General features: G+C 41.1%; 1 protein-coding gene across 5 annotated transcripts in view; it reads right to left on the bottom strand.

Annotated features, from left to right (window-relative positions):
* The window catches only part of FBXW11 (F-box and WD repeat domain containing 11), a 99,773-nt gene that overhangs the window by 42,407 nt on the left and 35,751 nt on the right, over positions 1–21,615 (bottom strand). For 2 of the 5 annotated variants that reach the window (XM_080999164.1, XM_080999165.1), the window contains one exon: positions 18,555–18,656. The exons of the other annotated variants lie outside the window; for them this stretch is intronic. In XM_080999164.1, the coding sequence (XP_080855290.1) occupies positions 18,555–18,656 (102 nt within the window). The remainder of the gene's footprint in view (positions 1–18,554; positions 18,657–21,615) is intronic. 5 annotated transcript variants of the gene reach the window in all.

Raw genomic sequence — 21,615 nt, 5'->3', positions numbered from 1 at the left:
AAGTTAGTCATGTGCTTAAAACAAGCATGCTAATAATAATATACCCCGCCCTCCCCGGACAGAGCCGGGCTCAGGGTGGCTAACACCAATAAAATCACAGTAAAAACATAATAGGGGGAAAGGGGGGGGGGGACAAAAAAAACCCCAATTTAAAATACAGGTTAAAATGCAATTTAAAATGAAGCCTCATTTTAAAATAGCCTATAAATCAAGACCATAAGGGGAGGGAAACATAAAGGTGAGACTGAGTCCAAACCAAAGGCTAGGCGGAACAGCTCTGTCTTGCAGGCCCTGCGAAAGATGTCAAGTCCCACTGGGCCCCAGTCTCTTGTGACAGAGCATTCCACCAAGTTGGGGCCAGTACTGAAAACGCCCTGGCCCTAGTTGAGACCAATCTAACCACCTTGTGACCTGGGACCTCCAAAATGTTGTCATTTGTGGACCTTAAGGTCCTCCGCGGGGCATACCAGGAGAGGCGGTTTTTATTGTAGGTATTATTTATTGTCCACATTTGTACAGTGGCCCAACAGCACATGTTCTCTGAATGACTCACAAAATAAACAAACAAACCTCAACATTGAAAATACAAAACAACAAAAGCTGCATCAAAATTGGTACTTTCTGGCAGATATACAGTACAATGAAACATGAGTCATAAACTGGGACACTCAGATTTGAAAAAAACACTCAAGTTGAATATAAAGGTTCTCAGCTTACACAGAAAAGATGCTTTAAAGTTTTTGGAGAAAAAGCAGCCACAGGGCTGCAACCCAGAACATGCTCCTGACTGGGGTCCCCTGTTGGTTTTCTAATGAAAACCACTCCTTCCTGGCTGTTTTTTGCTCCCCAAGAGTACTGTTTAATGCAAACAACACCATTCGGGGCAAAAAGAAGTCAGGTTAGGAAGGACGGAGGCTTCAGCAGAAAACTGGCAAGGGGCCTAATTTGAACCCTATACAGTGGTACCTTGGGTTACAGACAGAAGAAGAGGAGGAGGAGTTTGGATTTGATATCCCGCTTTATCACTACCCAAAGGAGTCTCAAAGCGGCTAACATTCTCCTTTCCCTTCCTCCCCCACAACAAACACTCTGTGAGGTGAGTGGGGCTGAGAGACTTCAGAGAAGTGTGACTGGCCCAAGGTCACCCAGCAGCTGCATGTGGAGGAGCGGAGACGCAATCCCGGTTCCCCAGATTACGAGTCTACCACTCTTAACCACTACACCACACTAGCTCTCTTACAGATGCTTCAGGTTACAGACTCTACTAACCCAGAAATAGTACCTTGGGTTAAGAACTTTGCTTTAGGATGAGAACAGAAATCGCGCAGCGGCAGTGGGAGGCCCTATTAGCTAAAGTGGTGCTTCAGGTTAAGAACAGTTTCAGGTTAAGAATGGACCTCCAGAACGAATTAAGTACTTAACCCAAGGTACCACTGTAACTGCGTTTTCTTCAAAATAACAACAGCTAGCTTAAGCATGCTTGATGAAACAAGACTGGCATCTTATGTAATTTGGCCATAAGAGGGTTCCTTAAAGCCAAACCAGAATCACAGTCCCAAATGGAGATAAGTTTCTGTGAAAGTGTTATGGTTGATTCCCCAACACATTTCTTCCTCTCGTCAACAGTTGTGGGCTCTGTTCTTGCAACACCAGAAATCTGCGGGAAATACTGGCCTATTTAGGAAAACCAGCTTTGTAGGCACCCACTCAAAATTTACCTGTCTGCCCAAATATAGCTTACGTGTATAGCTATGTCAAAAAAGAAATAAATTATTCTGCAAGAGGCAGCCCAATCATGAAAATAAAGCAACTTTTATTCTTTATTTACCCATCCATCTATTACTGCAATCTAAAAGGACACTGTTCCTTCCTTTGGGAGGAAGGGTGGAATAGAAATTTAACAAAATAAATAAATTAAAAGAGTGCATTATTTATTTGCTAGACTTTCCAGAAGGGTATACCTGAGCTAAATCAATTCAGAGCAAAATGAAAGTACTCCACAGTTCTTTGGAAGAACTTTTCATCATATCAGGACTTTTACTTTGATCCCTTCTGTTTCCATATGTTGAGATCAAGGTGTGCTTAAAGCAGTGGTTCTCAAAAAAAAAAAAAAAAAAAAGAAATTCTATGGGTCACATTTTCAGAATAATAATTTGCTTGCACCACACCTCATTTTTTTATTGATAAGAAATACATTGGAAAACAGTGCTTGATTTATAACAAAGAACACAACTACTTTATAATATGATCATGGAACATCCAGAAAGTATAAGCCAAAGCAGCTATATAAGAACATAAATCGTTCCGAAAATATAATTACAGTGGTACCTCAGGTTACATAAGCTTCAGGTTACATACACTTCAGGTTACAGACTCTGCTAACCCAGAAATAGTGCTTCAGGTTAACAACTTTGCTTCAGGATGAGAACAGAAATCGGGCTCCGGCGGCGCAGCAGCAGGAGGCCCCATTAGCTAAAGTGGTGCTTCAGGTTAAGAACAGTTTCAGGTTAAGTACGGACCTCCGGAACGAATTAAGTACTTAACCTGAGGTACCACTGTATAAACGAGCCTCTTACATATGTACCTTAAGTAGGTATAAACCTACTTAAGGTGTGAGTTTGCTTTTGCCAGGTAATCTCATATTCTTCAGAATTGAAAATCCGTGTTCACAACAATATGTCAGAGAGAACTATAGCAATGCTCTTGAAGAGGCATGGATACTGTTTCTGGTTGTGTTTATGTACACACACACACACACACACACACACACACACACAATTTTAATTTGACACTATACCATACTGTACTGAAATGTTTAAATGTTTCTCTGATTGTCCTTGAATCTTCCCACCACATCCTCTCCTGCCACACCAGTGTGATGTGCCACACCCTTTGAGAACCACTGGCTTAAAGCACAGGAGCCTCTGGCTCAAGAGGGGGCTGATTATCGGGGGGGGGGGGACTAAAAAAATAAATAAATCAGGATTTTGAGAGGCAACAATTAAAATGTGCTAGCCAAACTATAATGGATGCTAGGCATTGCTCTGACATTCTGCAGTGTTCCTATGAACAGCAGGAATGGGGAGGCATAGGAGTTCCTTCAGCCAAAAATCACAGTGCTTTACTGAGTTACCCGACTAGTTGTGTGTGTTCATAATGGAAATATCAAGACTCTTTGTTGTTGTTTCGTCGTTTAGTCGTGTCCGACTCTTCGTGACCCCATAGACCAGAGCACGCCAGGCACTCCTGTCCCCACTGCCTCCCGCAGTTTGGTCAAACTCATGCTGGTAGTTTCGAGAACACTGTCCAACCATCTCGTCCTCTGTTGTCCCCTTCTCCTTGTGCCCTCCATCTTTCCCAACATTAGGGTCTTTTCCAGGGAGTCTTCTCTTCTCATGAGGTGGCCAAAGTCTTGGAGCCTCAGCTTCAGGATCTGCCCTTCCAGTGAGCACTCAGGGCTGATTTCCTTCAGAATGGATAGGGTTGATCTTCTTGCAGTCCATGGGACTCTCAAGAGTCTCCTCCAGCACCATAATTCAAAAGCATCAATTCTTCAGCGATCAGCCTTCTTGATGGTCCAGCTCTCACTTCCATACATCACTACCGGGAAAACCATAGCTTCAACTATACGGACCTTTGACGGCAAGGTGATGTCTCTGCTTTTTAAGATATCAAGACTTTTAGTATACTGAAAAGTGGTCTAACGCACAGCCCCTGAGGCCGTTTTTTGTCAGCCCTCAGTAACATTTGACCCACCCCACCCTCGCAGCCTTCGTGTTGCCTTCCCAAAACCAGGTAAGTGAGGCTCTGTGCTTTGAGAAAGGTGTGGGGGTTCTGGAGGGCTCATAGAGTCCTCCCACACCCTTCCCAATGCCTAGCTGGTGCTTTCCCAGCTTTGGGAAGGAGATGGGAAGGACCCTGCCAGAGCCTCATGCCTCCTACCCAAAGCCCAGCACCTTGCTTAACCAGTTTTGGGAAGGCAGAATGAGGGCCTGGTGGGGATGGGAATCAGTTTTTGAGCTTGCTCTCCACACACACACACACACACACACACACACACACATGCACAAGACAAGGCAGTGTGCGGCCTGCAAGTTCCATGTCCAAGTACTCTTGTGGCCCACTTGGTATGAAAAATTGGGCTGCCCTCGTATACTGTATGACCGCAGGCTAGAGAGAATAAAAGAATCAGGCAAAACCAGTTAGAGAGACTGGGCGTTTATTCCATGTTGAGAGTAAATAAGGCAATTATACATTTCCACAGCCTAAAGAATTATGGCTACAATGCACTAATTTATGCTTATTTTAAAAACAGTCTAAATACAAGTTTATGTTTTACTGAGATATTCATGATTGCTCTGTTTTGTTTGTAATCATGGCTTTGCCTGGACTAGTTAAGCTTTTAAGGACAACAAGGAAGATTCAATTACAGTAACACAGAAGACAGTGGAAATGAGATTGGTTATAAAACTAGCTGTTTGTTCATTCAAAAGGAAGCACCTTTCTGAAGAACACAACTGATGTGGAGAGGGGCACTGCTTTGGTCTAAGGATATTCATATCATATGGTTGGAAAGTACCTCTCCATTTCATCTAGTTACTCATTTTTAGGAAAAATAATTATTCGTGCTCCACTGTATCTGAGGAAATATGTTAATATGTATCTAAGCAAATACCATGTTCCCTAAAAACAGCCTCTAGTATAAACTTAAGTCTTTATTCATTTGTGAAGAGTGAACATTTTTGAATGCTGTGAAGAGTGGAAAGCCCTTTGTCATAATCAAGTAATAACATTAGCAGCTAATATCTGAAGAACATCAGAGGTTCACAGAATAGTTCTACTAGTGCAACTTTCAAACTGTATTAATCTAAATGTATTTTAATGTGGACACGATCTATTGTAAAAAAGAAATCTCTCTGTTTTCATACGGAACTATGAACCTGGTCACACGAAAGAAGAGAAAAGGTGGCAGAAGAAAACGGTCTGTAGAGAGCTTTTGGCCACAGTATGTTGACTAGATGAAAAGCCTAAATGTAACAAATAAAATAAAGGGCTGTACTAAGGTAGTGGCACCAGTTAGGGAGCTGATGGGAAGAGGAAAAAATAGGAGGGAGGGAGGCATCACATGAAATTCGAAGTAAGCTGAAAAAAAACACCCTCAGAAATACAGTGTTACTCCTGGATGCGAACGCGATCCGTTCCGTAGCCCCATTCACATCCTGAAATGAACGTAACATGCGACTGCATGGGTCACGTTTCGCCGCTTCTGCACATGTGCGTGATGTCATTTTGAGCATCTGTGCATGCAGTGAAACCCGGAAGTAACACGCTCCGTTACTTCCAGGTTGCCACGGAGCGCAACCCGAAAATATTCATCCCGAAGCTACTTCAACCCGAGGTATGACTGTACAAGATATTATTTCTTGTTTGGATGGCAGAATAATTTGGGAATAGTGAAGTACAGTGCGCACGCACACACACACGCGCACACACACTTATACTGTAATTAATTGAAATGTCAAACATGCTCTGTTATGTACAGAATTTTAAGGCATAGAGTACAAATTTAAATGCCAGTCTTGCAAGCAATTATTTGGAGCTGTAAGCCCTGAACTCCTTGACTGCCTGCTCCTCTTCCTCCAATGACTCTAGCTTTGCCTCCTTTCCTCCTCTTCCAAGTACGCTTCTTTACCCCCAAACTCAATGCCCCCCACACCCCACATGAATTCTGCTGAATGGGGCTTCTACATTGGACAGGACACCGTATTGATTGCAAATATGGCTGACACCTCCCTTTCTAAGATACTAAGAGCTTCTGGCTCCTGGTCACCATGAGGAAAGTAACCAATCCCCACCATGCACATGTCCAGTGCAAGGGCAGTAAATGGTCTAGATGAATGCAGAGGTTTAATTTCCCTAAATGGACCAGACTGCTCCCCAAAGAGTGACTGCTAAGTGAGAACAAGACACATTCCCCACACTTAGAGATATAAGCTCAATGACTGGAAGGAAGAAATCCCAAGGCAGGTACCATACTGCTGCCACTGTGAGGCTTTCTGACTCCCTTCAGCATTTTAGCGTGTGACCCTTTAAGGTAAAGGGACGCGGGTGGCGCTGTGGGTTAAACCACAGAGCCTAGGGCTTGCCGATCAGAACGTCGGCGGTTCAAATCCCTGCCACGGGGTGAGCTCCCGTTGTTCAGGCTCAGCTCCTGCCAACCTAGCAGTTCGAAAGCACGTCAAAGTGCAAGTAGATAAATAGGTACCGCTCCGGCGGGAAGGTAAACGGCGCTTTCGTGCGTTGCTCTGGTTCGCCAGAAGCGGCTTAGTCATACTGGCCACATGACCCGGAAGCTGTACACCGGGTCCCTCGGCCAATAAAGCAAGATGAGCGCTGAAACCCCAGAGTCGGCCACGACTGGACCTAATGGTCAGGGACGCCTTTACCTTTACGGCAAGGAGGGAGAAAACCGTATGATCAATCATGAAAGCACAACACAACTTGGGGGGAAACACAAGGGCAACAGCCTGGAGACTGCATGCACACGAATCTATCCATACATCAAGGATGTAATTTTAAATCTCCCTAGGCCAGGCATGTCCAAAGTCGGTTTTGGGGTCCTAATGCGGCCCCCCGGCTGGTTTTATTTTATCCGGCCACTGTGGCAGTTTTATCCTAAAAAAAGCTCAACAACTACAACTTTGGTCGGCCCTCTCGCATGTTCACTTCATCAAATCTGGCCCTCTTTGAAAAAAGTTTGGGCACCCCTGCCCTAGGCGATCTGACGGATGCCATTTGTAAGTCCATTAAATATCACAAGAAATTACGGAATTCTTACTTTCTGTGGCCAGCACAGCACCAGCACCATCTGATCTAACAACAGGAAGTAAAAGGCATGAAGACCTCTGGAAAGTGAAATAACAAAGGATTATTCAAACTACCATGAAAAATATGTAAGTGAGAAAAGGGAAGCCCATTTAGCAAACCAAAGGTACTAACTATTCATATTTTGTGGTTAACAACAGAACTGTAAAGGCTAAAAACTATTTAACACATTTGTGAATCTTAAGCAAGTTGTTCTATTAAATGTTTTATATGACTAGCTACAGAGACCATCAGTTATTGTACTATCTTATGATACAGAATACAACTGAAGAGTGGCAAGGTATCCACGAATAACTCATCTAGTCTAGAACTGGCTCAACTAAGCAGGAAAACCACATTATAGATTAAAATTTAACATGTCAAAATCAAGAACCAGGCCTTAGTTAAGATCTACCATTTTCAGGTATTAATAAGCATACCTCATCCAAACTAGTCTACCTGCAAAGAACAAGAGCTGGGATCCTGAGTATACATACCAGCCAAGGGCTCTCCTGTTAAGACTAAATTTCTCAAAATTTGCCAGACACTCTGTTTTCCTCCCTCCACTGGTACCCACTATTTCTTGTTTTCTCTGCACTTTCAATAGAAAATACATCTTCCCTCACTTTGTCTTCTATCTAAATTTGTTCCAGATTAATTTCCTTTTTTCTCCAAACCTCTGGCTCTGTATTCAAAGAGCAGCCACATAATTGTTGCAAAAGTTACCATATTTTTCTGTGTATAAGATGCCCCCATGTATAAGACGACCCCTATTCTTATTTTTATTTTTATGAAGCAAAAATCAAAAAGTCAATATTTCTTGGGTTCTTAAGCTTTTTGGGGGGCGGGGGGAGATTGCCGTTGAGTTGTTGAGCTTTTCCTGCACAGATCACCCAAAAGTTGTTAAGCTTCTTAGAGTGCAGTTGTTTGGCTTTTGTGGGGATGCCACCACCGCAACAAAACATTATCTTGGACCCGGAAAAATTGTCTTGGACCCAGAAAACTTCTGTTTCTTTTAGGCGACAACCTTCTACTGAACCACAATAGGAATATGTGGGCTCATATCCCATATGTATTTGCAAAGTTACAGTAACAAGTATTAGAATCTGCAGACTGCCTAAAATATGTAGTGCAAGAATTGGACCGGGAGGGCAGGGAGGACACACCCATTGGGCCATTACTACAACCACCTTGTTTCTAAATCCAAATATTAAAACATGTGCTGTGTTGCTAATCTATATTCAGCTATCTTGTGCTTCTGGTTCTTGATCTCCTTTTCCTTTATTCTTCTCTTCCTCAGTGCCAGAAACTGCAATCTGCAAATCCTAATTTCTTACAATCTTCATCAATAGGGCGGAGACATGGATCAAAGTATGCCAAGGAAGCTTAATCAATAAGCTTAAGCAGCTTGTTTCGGCCCCACGACCTGAAAAATCTGAACGATTTGTGAACATGATATACTTTCCCATGCAGTGTTTCGATTTCATTCCTTCTCATAATTCTTGTACACAACAGCTCCCTAAGGCTTTGAAGCAAAATAAACAACTGCTTTCAAAGGCTACTATCCAACACTATTCATTGGCTCACAGTAAACACGAAATCTGCCATTTTGTATGCACCAGGCTTCCTATAAGCACACATTTAATTATATACCGGAGTAGCAACTCTTCTTTACTATCTATGCAGTTAGTCTCCAAAGGCACTTTTTACCAGAAGAGCTGCTGCCATCAAGAGAGATAATGGGTGGAATCCAAACACCTCCACCTGGTTCCTTGGGCAAAGGGCCCCAAGGGTGATGACCCCCCCAAAAGGGCACCCTCTGAGGGTGACACTGCCACTCTTATGTGCACGATGTGGAAGCACTTTCCCCAAATGCATGAAGTTTGAATAAGTGAAAAATTGAACCCAAGACTGGATTAAAGCCCTAAGGCAGGCATGGCCAAACTCGGCCCTCCAGCTGTTTTTAGGACTACAACTCCCATCATCCCTAGCTAACAAGACCAGTGGTCAGGGATGATGGGAATTGTAGTCCCAAAACAGCTGGAGGGCCAAGTTTGGCCGTGCTTGCCCGAAGGCTTGCAAAATACTTTTAACATGTGGTGTGCAATTGAAACATAAAGTTGGAAAGCTTCCAGGCAACGGCCCTGATCTCCAAAACAGCACGTGCACTAGAATTCATTTTTGTGTGTGCTGCAAGTCATTGCAACTACAGGCATCAGCACTAGCTGTCATATAGACACACCTGTAACAAATCTTGCAGACTGGAAGTGCGAGGGATAGAACTTATTTTCCTCAACTGATTTTGTAGCTCCATGTCAATAATAATAATAATAATAATAATAATAATAATAATTTATTTATATCCTGCCCTCCCCAGCCGAAGCCAGGCTCAGGGCGGCTAACAACAATAAAATAATACAACATTCTAAACATGCATGCAATGGGGCTTTAGGCCTGGTTTTGGCACAGAAACTGCTTTGATCGCCCAGTAGAGGCTTGCCTGGTGTCTCCATTACATATCTTTAGGCACTTAGGTGAAAACAACAGAGGGGAGGGGAAATATTTTATTTATTTTTATTTAAAACATTTATAACGGTTATAATATTTAAAAAAATATCTCAATGCTGTACAACAGAAAACTGCAAAGAATATAAGTAAAACAGTATACAACATAAAACCAGCAAAATAGTATTATAAAAGCATATAAGAATACAAACAAGAATTCAGGGAATTTATAGACAAAAATAGGGTCTGATCTTATAGGTCAGGGAAAGCTTGGGCAAAAACATGTATCTTTACAAGAAATGTGCCTTTTAGAACTGCACCTTACTGTTTTTAAAAAATTCCTACAACATGCAGGAAAAACAAAATCCAGGATGTCATGACCTTTTCAAAACCAGATTCCCTGCAATTAAAAATGTGATGTAAGTGCTGAATAATCTTAATTATTGGTGCATGATTATATGAGAAAGAATGGTGTGGAAATGCCTAACTGCAAGTTTTACTCACTCTATGCAATCTTTCCTAGCAAAGGGTCTCTTGAGAATTATAATTACTAACTCAGTAAAGCAACACAAATCCCAAAAGCATAAGTAACACTTTTAGCCATTTATATTAAATCCAACAGATATAGTTAAATATGTTTTATAAATATTAACACCCTAACCAGTCTTCAAAGTACAGAAGAATGCAACCTCAAGCGTTTTGGCATACAAAGTTTTATTTTCAAACACAGAAGAGGGGATTGACAGACATAAGATTTCAAATGCAGGTAGAAAAGAAAGAATTAAATTCAAGCTTTCTGGGTTGTATCCAACTGTGTCCCACCATTGATGGAAGGCTCTTTGATCAATTAGAGGCGCCTTTGAGCAATAAAGGGGGGGGGGTGTTTTCAAAAATACCCTCTTTTCTCCTGCAGGCCCTTGCATCACGTATCAATGCTGTTCCAAAGGGTCCCCCAACTCTCTGGAACGTATTGGCATGGCAAAGGGAGCTGCAAGAGGGAAAGTGGGATCAGAGAAAATTGCCTGTACCCACCCTGCTTTCCATTCACTGAAGCCTCTGTTGGTTCAAAGAGTATTCTGTCACAACTGATAAGAGGACACAAATGGATCCAATTTTCTGTATACAGTATATATCATGTTTGCTTGCAAACTATTGGAAAAAAGAAGAAGTAATATTTGCAGTTGAGAAATGGGGACGGGGTAGAGGTCTAAAAGTCCCTTAACATTATCCAATAAAAGTACATTTTCGACTGCAATCCCATTATCCAGTTCATTACATCCAAATCACACCCAAGCTTTTATGACTTCAGGGCAACATATACCGGGCTTTTTCATTTGATCTTCAGACTGAAAGGGAATGGTGAAATGACTCAGTGGAGATTTCATCCCCATGTTTCCCGAATCAAAATCCAACATACCCATTATATCACAGTGGCCAAAAACAGTGCAATAAAAGGTGCTATGTACAAAACTGACCTTTCGCCCTAAAACAATTTATTTCTTTCCTTATCTTTATCATCTGTCTACAGTTGATTTTATCTTCCTAAATTTTACATTTCTTCAACCTTCTAATTTTAATTTGGGGAGCAAGCGCCAAACAAACACAGAAACACAAAGTGCAAAGAGAATTGTCAGCCTAAACAACACTGTGCTGAAGGGCCCCTCACCACAGTATCAAAGCCTTTGGGGTGGGGAAAGCACATTCATTCATCCAGGGTCTCGCATGAGCGAGCGAGAAGCATGAATGAGCCATATAAAAGAAGGCTTCCTGCCCAAACAGTCAGCCAAATGGGGCAGACATAACAGCAGTTCAGTTTTGTTCAGCATAATATGATCAGTCCAGATACTGTTGCAATAATTTAAAGTGAGAGACTTTTCACCACTTTGGGGAACAAAATGGGACCTTACCATTCAAAGTTTGACTCTGGCTTTTTAAGAAAAACACTGTTAAAAGAAATACATTCTCACAAAACTCTACATACACAACGTACGCAAATTTAGATTAAGACTAAATATCTTTCCTGAGCACCTGTAAAATACTCTTTAGTTTTTCAGTGCACAGAGATTTCTATTCATGTGCTTACTGTCATCTTCCTCTCTGTTGTTTTTGAAACTTAAGAAAAGCAACACACCTCTTTCCCAAATGGGACAAAACCTAGGAACTGAAACTGAAGTTGACCTAGTTTTGTCACGCAACGGCTGAGGCAAATGTAGGTCAGTAGAACATCAAGTAAGCTACAAGGTAGAATACCAGGTTATCACTTAGCACCTCCCAACTTTACTCACACACACCTCGAAACCAAGGATAAAAACAACTACTTGCTTTGGATTTAATTCCTGTATTTCTTTGCTGTTTACAGCACTTTACTATTTTAAAATATTTATTTAGCACTAAGGTGTCAGGCAGTGTGCAAAGCCATGAAACTAATATAATTGCTGCCCAGAAGGCATATGATCTAAAACTGAAACAGGACCAAAAAGGAGACTAGACAAACTTCAGTTGGAAGAGGCTGGAGAGTATTAGCTGGTAGAGAAAAACTATAGTGGCTTCAGAAAGTCTTTATGAAAAGAAAGAAGTATCTCTAGTGCTGAAATCACTCATGCCTTTTACTGTTTTCATCATCACTCAGGAATCTTTCACCATTTCTGTTAATGCAAACGAGCCAGATCATAACTTACTATCTTCCCTGCGTTAAATAGATTCCTTTCAGCTGTTGCAGATAAAGCCACTCCTTCCCACCTACCTATCCTGGTAAAAACCAATCTGGATTCTGATGAAATCTCACATAGATGTTTCTAATGCACCCCATTGCCATTAACTCATATAGGGAAATCTGGTAGGGAAAGACGGGGTTCCACAGCACCATGTGGTGTCACAGTGTTACAACGCATACAACGCATATAAAACACTTTTACTTTACCAATCTAGCTGAGTCCTTAGTTCATTGTCCAACTTCTGCTCAGCAGAAACTGCTGAAGTCAGATTCACCAATGACTTCTCTCTCTTTTTGTTTTTAAAAGTATTGCTGAGCAGCAGTGTGCATGTCCTTTTGAACAGGAAAAACAAAATCCACCTGCATTTCCAAGCAGCTTCAACTGTGGCAGAAGAAACTGGAACTGATGCAACTGACAAGTGACAAGGTTTTCCAACCATACGTTTAAAAAGTGCAAGTGGGGAAATGGTGGGTGGGCTAAAAATGTGCTTAAGATAGAACTTGTCTATTCATTACAGGTAATACCTGCAATTGTATATCCATCTTCCAGTATGGCCAAAAACCATTTTTTTAAAAAAGCTACGCATTTAAAATTGCATCTCTGTCTTTCACATAGGCACATTACAGCATGGGAAATAAATCTAACTATATAGTCCAGATCAAAGAGTGTGAAAACAGCACTGCAATTAGCTTCTGATGTGAAGTACCACCCAAACTGATCACCTTAAGATATGCCCTATGACAAGGGCAGGGGGACCACTGATTTGTTTTGGAGGGGGAGGAAAGTTTCTTCGCAAGACTGCCTTATATTTAAGGGCTAAGAGCTCAGAGACAACACAGACATAGTAACAAATCTAGTACAGTGGTACCTCTGGATACGAACAGGATCCGTTCCGGATCCCCGTTCGCATCTAGAAGCAAACCTAACTAGCAACAGCACGTCTGCGCGCACACGCGTCACTTTTTGCCGCTTCTGCACATGCGCGTGACGTTATTTTGAGCATCTGCGCATGCACAAGCAGCGAAACCTGGAAGTAACGCGCTCAACCTGAAGCGCATTCAACCCGAGGTATGACTGTACAGAGATTAATAGCCATCAAGACTTGCAACAGGACTGTCGAATGCTATAAAACAAAAAAATAGGCACATACTTTTTATTTCTCTAAATATTTGTAGCCTGCTCTTCAGTGTCCAAGCCTTCACAAGGCAGCTCATGTTATAGCAAAGCAATATAGATCCAATTTAGAAATACCCACTAAAACTGAAAACTAAACAAATAACTGAACTAAAAACACCCCAAAGAATTGACATAGCCAGAGCAAGTTAGTACAGTCATGTCTCGTGTTGCGTTAGGGTCACGTTGCGTCTTTTCGGCTTGCGAACGCGGCAAACCCGGAAGTGGATACTTCTGGGTTTTGCCAGGCGCACATGCACAGAAGCACTCTATTGTACTCCACGCTTGAGCAGAAGCGCCACTCTAGATGCAGACTTTTCGGGGTACGAACGGCACCCCGGAACGGATTGTGTCCGCAGCTAGAGGTACCACTGTATGTGGAAGAAGGAGCATCTCTGCCAGCAGGCAGGAGTTTCACCAGTGAGTGGGCAATGCCCACTGCAAAGGCCCCTGGTATGCCTGCAGAATGGCCCTCAAACAGAGTGTTTTGGGAGGCTGGGACAGATCAATGGTGGCTTGGGATGCAAAGCTCCTTTGCACTTCCAAGAGGCCCCAGGATTAGGCTAATCAATTCCCCCCTCGTTACAATGGAGGCAAATTCTTACAAAATGGAAGCGTGGTTGATATGCCCCTCCTGACTCCCCATTGGACTGGACTGGACTGTTACATAACAAAGGAATAAAACCTAGTATTCGACCTCCAGCAAAATACGAGTTTAAGAGGTAGTTAATCTAAGCTGCTCCACTGTGCCAGAGACAGTTGGTTCTGACAGAATGTACACCAGAACTGAGAGTTTTCTTAGTGCTGCATTCAAGTGATAGCATTTTTTTAAAAATAAAAAAAAACCAAAAATGCCTAAAGCCACAGAAACAGAGCCATGGGGACTGCCTGGTAGTGGAGGAATGTAACAATAACAAATAAGGGAAGGGCAAGGAGGAAACTGGTTGCTTCCAGATTAACAGAGTTTATAACTTCTATGTATTGATGTAACGTTTTTATAGTTGTTTATCCCAATGTCTACCATAGCTTCCCGTGACAGTGAAGAACTTCATTTTGCTGCTCAATTTGTAGTCAGACAATTCTTGTGGATAACCCTGGATCCTTGCATTTTGAGGTAATAGCTTTCCCCGACTCACTTTTGCCACTCAATTTTAAAAGCACCTACCACATCCTCAACAGCAAATTTATCACCTTTTAAGTTTTTCTCCATTATAAATGGATTATCATTTTAACTTGCCTTTCTTAAACATAATTTTCCCAATTATATGATATACTGTTTGAGGTAAAGCAATGTCAAAGAAATGCAGGTACATGTAGCCAAATTGTACCTACAATTCTAATAATCTACAACTAAGATGGCAATTTCTTGCTTTTTATCTGCTCTTAAAATTCTTTATATTACATTTGCTTTCTTCATTATCACGCTGCTCAAAGTTGACATTTTCACCCTGCTCAGTTGACATTTTCAAATGACTGCAAAGTATTTATCAAATAGTTAAAGTCAATTAAGATATCTGTATGTACACTTGGGGGTGAATGTGTAGGAATAATGGTTCCAAATGCCATTTATTTATGATCAGCACTGAATTTTATTTTGCATTCTCTTGCCCAATTTCAAAAGATCCTTAGGGGAATAATCTTCTTTGAATTTTACTATTCTGAATAGCTGGCCATCTTCACAATTTACTCCACTCTACAGATTTGTGTTTAAAAAACATACAGAAAAGGTCTCAAAACACTTCCATGTTACACCACAGAGAATGACACCAAAAAAACTCTGGTTCTGTAGTTTTCTCTCAGTCAAATGACACCTTCCTTGTTATGTACAGAGCATCATGTACAAAGATCAATTTATTTAATACACAAATATGACAGCAGCTCACAGATAAGAGTGGTGATGAGAGCTAAGGCTTAGATACATAGCTAAGCAATTATAATAAAAAGATAATCATTTACAAAGAAAGAGAATGGTAATAGAAGGTTGCTTTTCATGCATACAATCTCACATTGCGAAGCAATCCTGTACTGTCATCCATAGCATCCCAAACTCTGAAGCATGCTTGCAATAGACTCCCAGCAAATAACACAGCCATACATATTTCATGGGCAAGCTCATGCATTTTCAGGTAATGATCAAGGGTGGATTTATCATGTGTAGTCCAACACATATCAGATTCAATAATAATATTATTATAATCATAACAACAAATTTATTATTTATACCCCGCCCATCTGGCTGGGTTTCCTCAGCCACTCTGGGAGGCTTACAGCATATCTAAAAACATAATAAAAATTTCAAGCATTCAAAACCTCCCGAAACAGGACTGCCTTCAGATGTCTTCTAAAAGTTGTGTAATTCTTTATCTCCTTGACATCTGAAGGGAGGGTGTTCCACAGGGAGGGTGCCCCTATGGAGAAGGCCCCCTGCCTGGTTCCCTGTAACTGCCTGGTATGCATTAATTCAATTTTTCAGGTTTGCTGAATTTATGGTAGTCAGGAAATTAACATACAAGGAAAGCCTCCCATACACTAGCAGAAGAAGTCTTCAAAGATTTGGCCATCCAATGGATAAAAGTTCTGCTGGTCAACCCCAAAATGGATATTTAGATTACTATTTCCTTTGTAATGACTGAAAATAGAGAATATTTTCCCCCTTGATATGTAACAAATTTATTATCTGATGTTTAACACAGCTAGAAGGTGTCAGTTCAAAAATATACCATCAGTTATTTACTCCTTTGCCACTATTTTCTATACATAGTGCATATTTTGCATAAGGTGTACTTTTCAGTGCAGGCTACCAGTGCTACAAAGCAGACTCAAACATTACCTTGTACACTTACTTTCAAGAGATAGTGTGGTATTATATTTATACCATAACAAGGTACCAAATAATGGATTATATTTGCATTTCTCTAACACATAACTTAACTGCTGATAAGCACTTTTGCAATGGAATCATAGAGTTAGAAGGAACAACGAGGGTCATCTAGTCCAACCCCCTGCGATGCAGAAATCTATTTACCCAATGTGGGGCTCAAACCCATGGCCCCAAGATTAAAAGTCTCATGATCTACTATCTGAGCTATCCCAGTGATGTTAAGAATGACAGGGGGACAGCGTTCTGGCTGCTTTAACATTTCTATAAACTTACTGAAGAGAGCCATCTGAAGAGAGAATATACAGAAGGAAATCTATTTTATTTACATAGAATATGATAACTAAATGAAATACAGTGGTACCTTGGTTTAAGAACAGCCCTGTTTATGAATGATTCGGTTTACGAACTCAAACAAAACTGGAAGTAGTGTCCCGGTTTGCGAACTTCACCTCGGTCTAAGAACAGAAGCCGAAAGGTGGAAGGGCACCAGCAGCAGGAGGCCTCATTAGGGAAAGTGCACCTCAGTTTAAGAACGGTTTCGGTTTAAGAACAGACTTCCAGAATGGATTAAGTTTGTAAACCGAGATACCACTGTATAAGGGTCAATAGCTGTACAGTGGTACCTTGGTTTGCATACGTTTTGGATTACAAACACGTCAAACCCGGAAGTGCGTGTCCCAGTTTGCAACCTTTTTTTTATTATTATTACAACCCATTTTTTTTGGATTACGAACAAATTTTTTGGGGAGGCCCCATTAGTGAAAGTGCGCCTTGGGTTACAACATGTTTTGGTTTACAAACGGACCTCCGGAACAGATTATGGTTGTAAACCAAGGTACCACTGTATTTTAAAGGTTTTAGTTCTGCCACTATCCAGGGAGGTCATATAACATAGGGTGATAGAGATATGGGTCCTAAGGCATGACACCGGTGGAAGCATCCACAAAAAAAAAACACCAATTGTCTGGTTGTTGTTGTTGTTTTTTAGTAAAGTCTCATATCAACAACCTAGGTGCAAATAAGCTAGAGAAAAAGAAAACAAATGTCGGCATTTTGTTGTGCCCCTGGTTAACAATTTAGACTGGAAACCTATTTGATTTCTTTATCTCACTATACTGTATGACTCATGGAAGAAGGAGGGCTGGATCCTTAAATTCCCAGGAAAGCCTCCATACAACATACCCAGACACCTTGTCAAATCCAGTATGTCACATTCAATTTGCATCAACACAGAGAATTACAGATTTACATTATGATCAACACAGAGAATTACAGATTTACATTATGATCAACATTCCACTATTCTCTGTGGGCATAGAGGATTCATGTTTCAGAAGACTTGGGACAACTCATATTTATGAGATTTATTAGGGTCAACAGAACCCCCCCCCTAAAAACACTAGTTATTTTCCTTGTGCATTTTGAGGTGCAGGGGTTGGGGCGGGAGAGACAGTGAGAAAGAACAGGGCTGCCTCAAATCTCAAAGCACAAATATAAGTCCCATCCACCTGCTGCATGGCCTGTGGCCTAACTTATGTGAAAGTTATTTCTCATACTTGGGAAAGACCAATTAAGCCCACACAGTGAAATCCCAGAAAGCGAGAAGTGCACAAAAGTACTGGTGGGTAAGCCACTGAGTTTGGCCACTAGAGACAATTTAAAATGATCCCAGTGGCCCAAAGAAATTACTAATCATTTGCCATACTTAGTTCAGCTATGTCCACAAACGAAGCCCTCAAAAATTAAGAAACGCCACTACCATATGCTATTACTTAGCAATACCTATACAAAACTAAATGTACCATTGTGAAATCATTGCTAGTGATCCATTGCCATGTTCTCAGGCTCCACAATTAAAAAGAAATAAATTCATTCATTTGAAAGAAACTCAAGCCATTTTACTGGGTTCCATGCTAGCACCATTGTAAGAATTTTAACACTGGCACAAGAGAGCCCCTGATTTCTTCCATCTAAAAATCTCTTCTCTCTGAACATTACAAAAACTTTCTCAGGAACATTTGCTGTATACATGGAGGATTCAATGTAGTCGAGAAAGGAATTAAACTGATGTATCAATGTATTTGTTTGGCGGATTTATTTGTTTATTTTGTATTTTCACACCACCCATCATCAATTATTCCAATGATTTTACTGTGGAAACTCACAAACAAAAACAGGCAGCATGCAAGCCTTATTTGCATCGCAACTGGAGGCAACAGGCAGAGCAAAATGCGTACTACTTTCAAATTAGGAGTTTTATCATGCAGGGCCCTCTTAAGGAGGGCTCCTACAAAAACTGAAGAGGATCATACAGAAAACATTCAGAAGGCTATAATATTTAAATTGAACCCAGCGAGATTTTAACAATGACCACAGCATAAGCATAACACATTTACAACAAGAAAGAAGAAAGGCACCTGGAGACATCTGACACTGGGCATGCTCTGCAGGCATCTCAGTGCGCACATGCTCTCTACCAGGTTGGAGCAGCCTAGCCACAAAGACCTTGGCACAGAACACTGCAGGATGACAAAAAGGAAGGAAGAGAAGAAGCAGTTAGATGCCACAAGTTACTGAACGCAGGTAACTTATTAGTATGTTAAAGTGGATAACCAAAGGCAAGCAACCAAAAACATCTAATCCCATTCCAAACTGCTTAGCCAGATCATCAATCGAGGGCTGAATCCACCAAACACTACAATTAACCTACGCTATCTGAAGCATAAATTGGGTTGAATTCACACCAAGGGATTGTCCACATTTGAACATGAATTAGCTGTTAATCTACTATCTCTCCATTCACATTAGGCTAGTGTGGTCCACAAATGCCTATATTTGAATCTGTGCATGGGAAACAACTAATAGGCATTCCCTTTTGGATGTGTCCCTACCGTCTAATTTGTTGATTATTTTATGCCAGGGATGTCCAACAAGTCAATTACGATCTACTGGTAGATCGTGGTCGATCGCTGGGTCCCCTTCCTCAGCAGTGCTAAAATTGATTCCTGCCCCGCCCCCCATTGCTGCACCATCTGCAGAATGGAAGACGGAATTTACTGAGTGAGGTTGTTTGTTTCCCCAGCAATTTGTTAGTGAGCGTCTGTTCCTCTTTTCCCCAAAAAACCCTTAAAAGCGGGGCTTTCCTCCTCCCTAAAAAAAAGTCAACAACTTTGACCTGAACACGCCCCCCCCCCCAAAATGGGGGTAGATCACTGCCAGTTTTTAATTCTGTAAGTAGATCACAGTCTCTTGGGAGTTGGCCAACCCTATTTTATGCCAATGCATGTGCACAGACAGCTTTTTTTGGTTTGTTTGTTTTTTAATAAAAGCCACTTATGAAGTGGGCAAGTCAAGCAACTGTAAATTTGCTTGTGCAGTCTTCTGGTTTTCTGCAAATCATAAGGGATCAAAGGCCGGGGTGGAGGGGAGAACCTCTGTTCAGGAGCTCACAGGAAATAGTCATGAGCACAGGCAGAAAGAAATGAGAGCATCAAGGAAGTAGTGGGCATGGGCAGGGGAATGGAAGAAAGTGAAAATTGAGTCACCCAGTCAAAAACACCCAAATAAAACCATCTGTGACCCTGAGGAGAGTGGTTTAGAACCCAATTTCCCTCAGTTTTTCAGATTATCTCCATAACAGGTAAGCATTGAGACAGGTGTTGTTTGAGGGTATTGCATGTGGACTATGCAAATTAAAAGGTAATACAGTAAACACTGGTGTTGACAACCCCCAAGTTAGTTGCTCTTGAATCTCACTGATGTAAACGGATCCTAAATTTGTCAAAACTAGTTGATTTCTTACGGGACCAAAATGCAACTAATTTTATCCGCCAATCTACTGGAGTTTTCAACAGCCCCAATGAAATGGAGCTTGCAGAGTAGCAATTCTTAGTGCTGCAATTATCTAGTAACTTTCATTGGTCTAACCACTTCAGCATTTATGAGCTCCGAAAGGAAATAAATGAGAACAGAGCCCTTGAAAGTGGAGCCCGGAGTGCTCTCAGTGTTAATCGCTTTTTGTACAAAGCCACTCCCAATACACTACCCAAACAAAGAGAATCACAAATCTGGCACTGGGATACAAGTGAGGAACTTGATTCAGTGTTTTACGCATAAGTTTCTCACTGCTGAGTTTGAAAAAGCTTGCTGATCTATTGTGCGTAACTTGCCGTTGAATCAATTAGTTTCTCTGCAACTATTTCTAATGATTCATTCCGAGTCTCATATACTTAACTTGGAATGAAAAGAAGTTGAATAGTGCAGGCAGTTATGATGAGCCTATTACATAGCTCTTCTGTTATTGTGGACAGAAAGTGTTACTGTTTAAAGAAAAATAGAAGTTTCTCATAATTGATGTTGAGGACTGAGCCCTACTAAGGATTTATTAACTTGTACAGCACATAATCCCAATTAGTTGTTAATGAGCCAAACAATTTAACATCAGATTACATAATTTAGCAGGCCACTAAGTCTACCCAGGTCACAAATACTTAACAGAGAGGCAACTTAAGGATAATTCATCCTGGTCATAAGCTAAATGAGTTTAAAATCATAAGACTTTAAAGCTTCAAAATGGATCATAGGCTTTCAAATAAATCTAAAACCAGTCCCCCCCCCCCCCAGTAATAAACACCAGGGAAGCTCTGAGCATTGAGTGCCCTGGCTTTAATTTAAACAGGCATATTTACTTATAGTAAATAGATTTTACACCACCTCTGACATTAGCAAATATGTAAAAGTTAAAGCTATAATACAGAAAGCTACCTTACACTTGACAAAATGCACTGAATAAGGTATCTCTTTTGCATTGCAAAGAACAAACCACTATACCATAAGCTGCTTTTGAAACTCCCAAGTTTCAAAAGCAGTTTATTGTACTGGAAGAAACTGGGGCTGCAGTTTGAGAAATGCAAATCTAAAGTTGATGGGAGTGGTCATTAGTTTTGAGGCAAGGTGCCATCAGTATGCTCAGCTCTATCTCTCGATTACATCTGGATTGGGAAAAGACATGCAGTCCTTGGATTGGTGCCTGGAAGCAATGTTGAGATGGATGAGGAAAAACAAGCTGAACTTGAATCCTGGTAAGACAAATGTACTGTGTGTGAGTGGGTCCTGTGTCTGTGAAACTGGTCAATTTTTCACCCTGGATGGGTCAAATAATGCTATTGCTTTATACAAGAATGCTTGCATTTTAAAATACTGCAAATTAGTACTGCTGGCTCGTATCAAGTACTTGTATTTCAATTTAAGGCCACAAGTCACATGGTCATAAGCAGGCCATCAGGTACTACCATTTACCTCTCATGTTAGTGAATAAGAGGGCACAAAGTCTGGCTTTTAAGTTCCTGCACAACTTTGGTAAATTGGTAAATTGCTTATTAATTAAATAAAAGTGCTAACCCATGCAAGTGGGGGGGGGGGTATTGCTATCACGTCTGTTTTTAAATGACCCAGAGAATTAACTTTGGAAGTGTTCAA

The sequence above is a fragment of the Podarcis pityusensis genome (genome assembly GCF_964106645.2).
Source record: "Podarcis pityusensis genome assembly, chromosome: 3".
NCBI classification, from domain to species: Eukaryota; Metazoa; Chordata; class Lepidosauria; order Squamata; family Lacertidae; genus Podarcis; species Podarcis pityusensis.
This window is presented reverse-complemented; position numbering and strand designations above follow the sequence as displayed.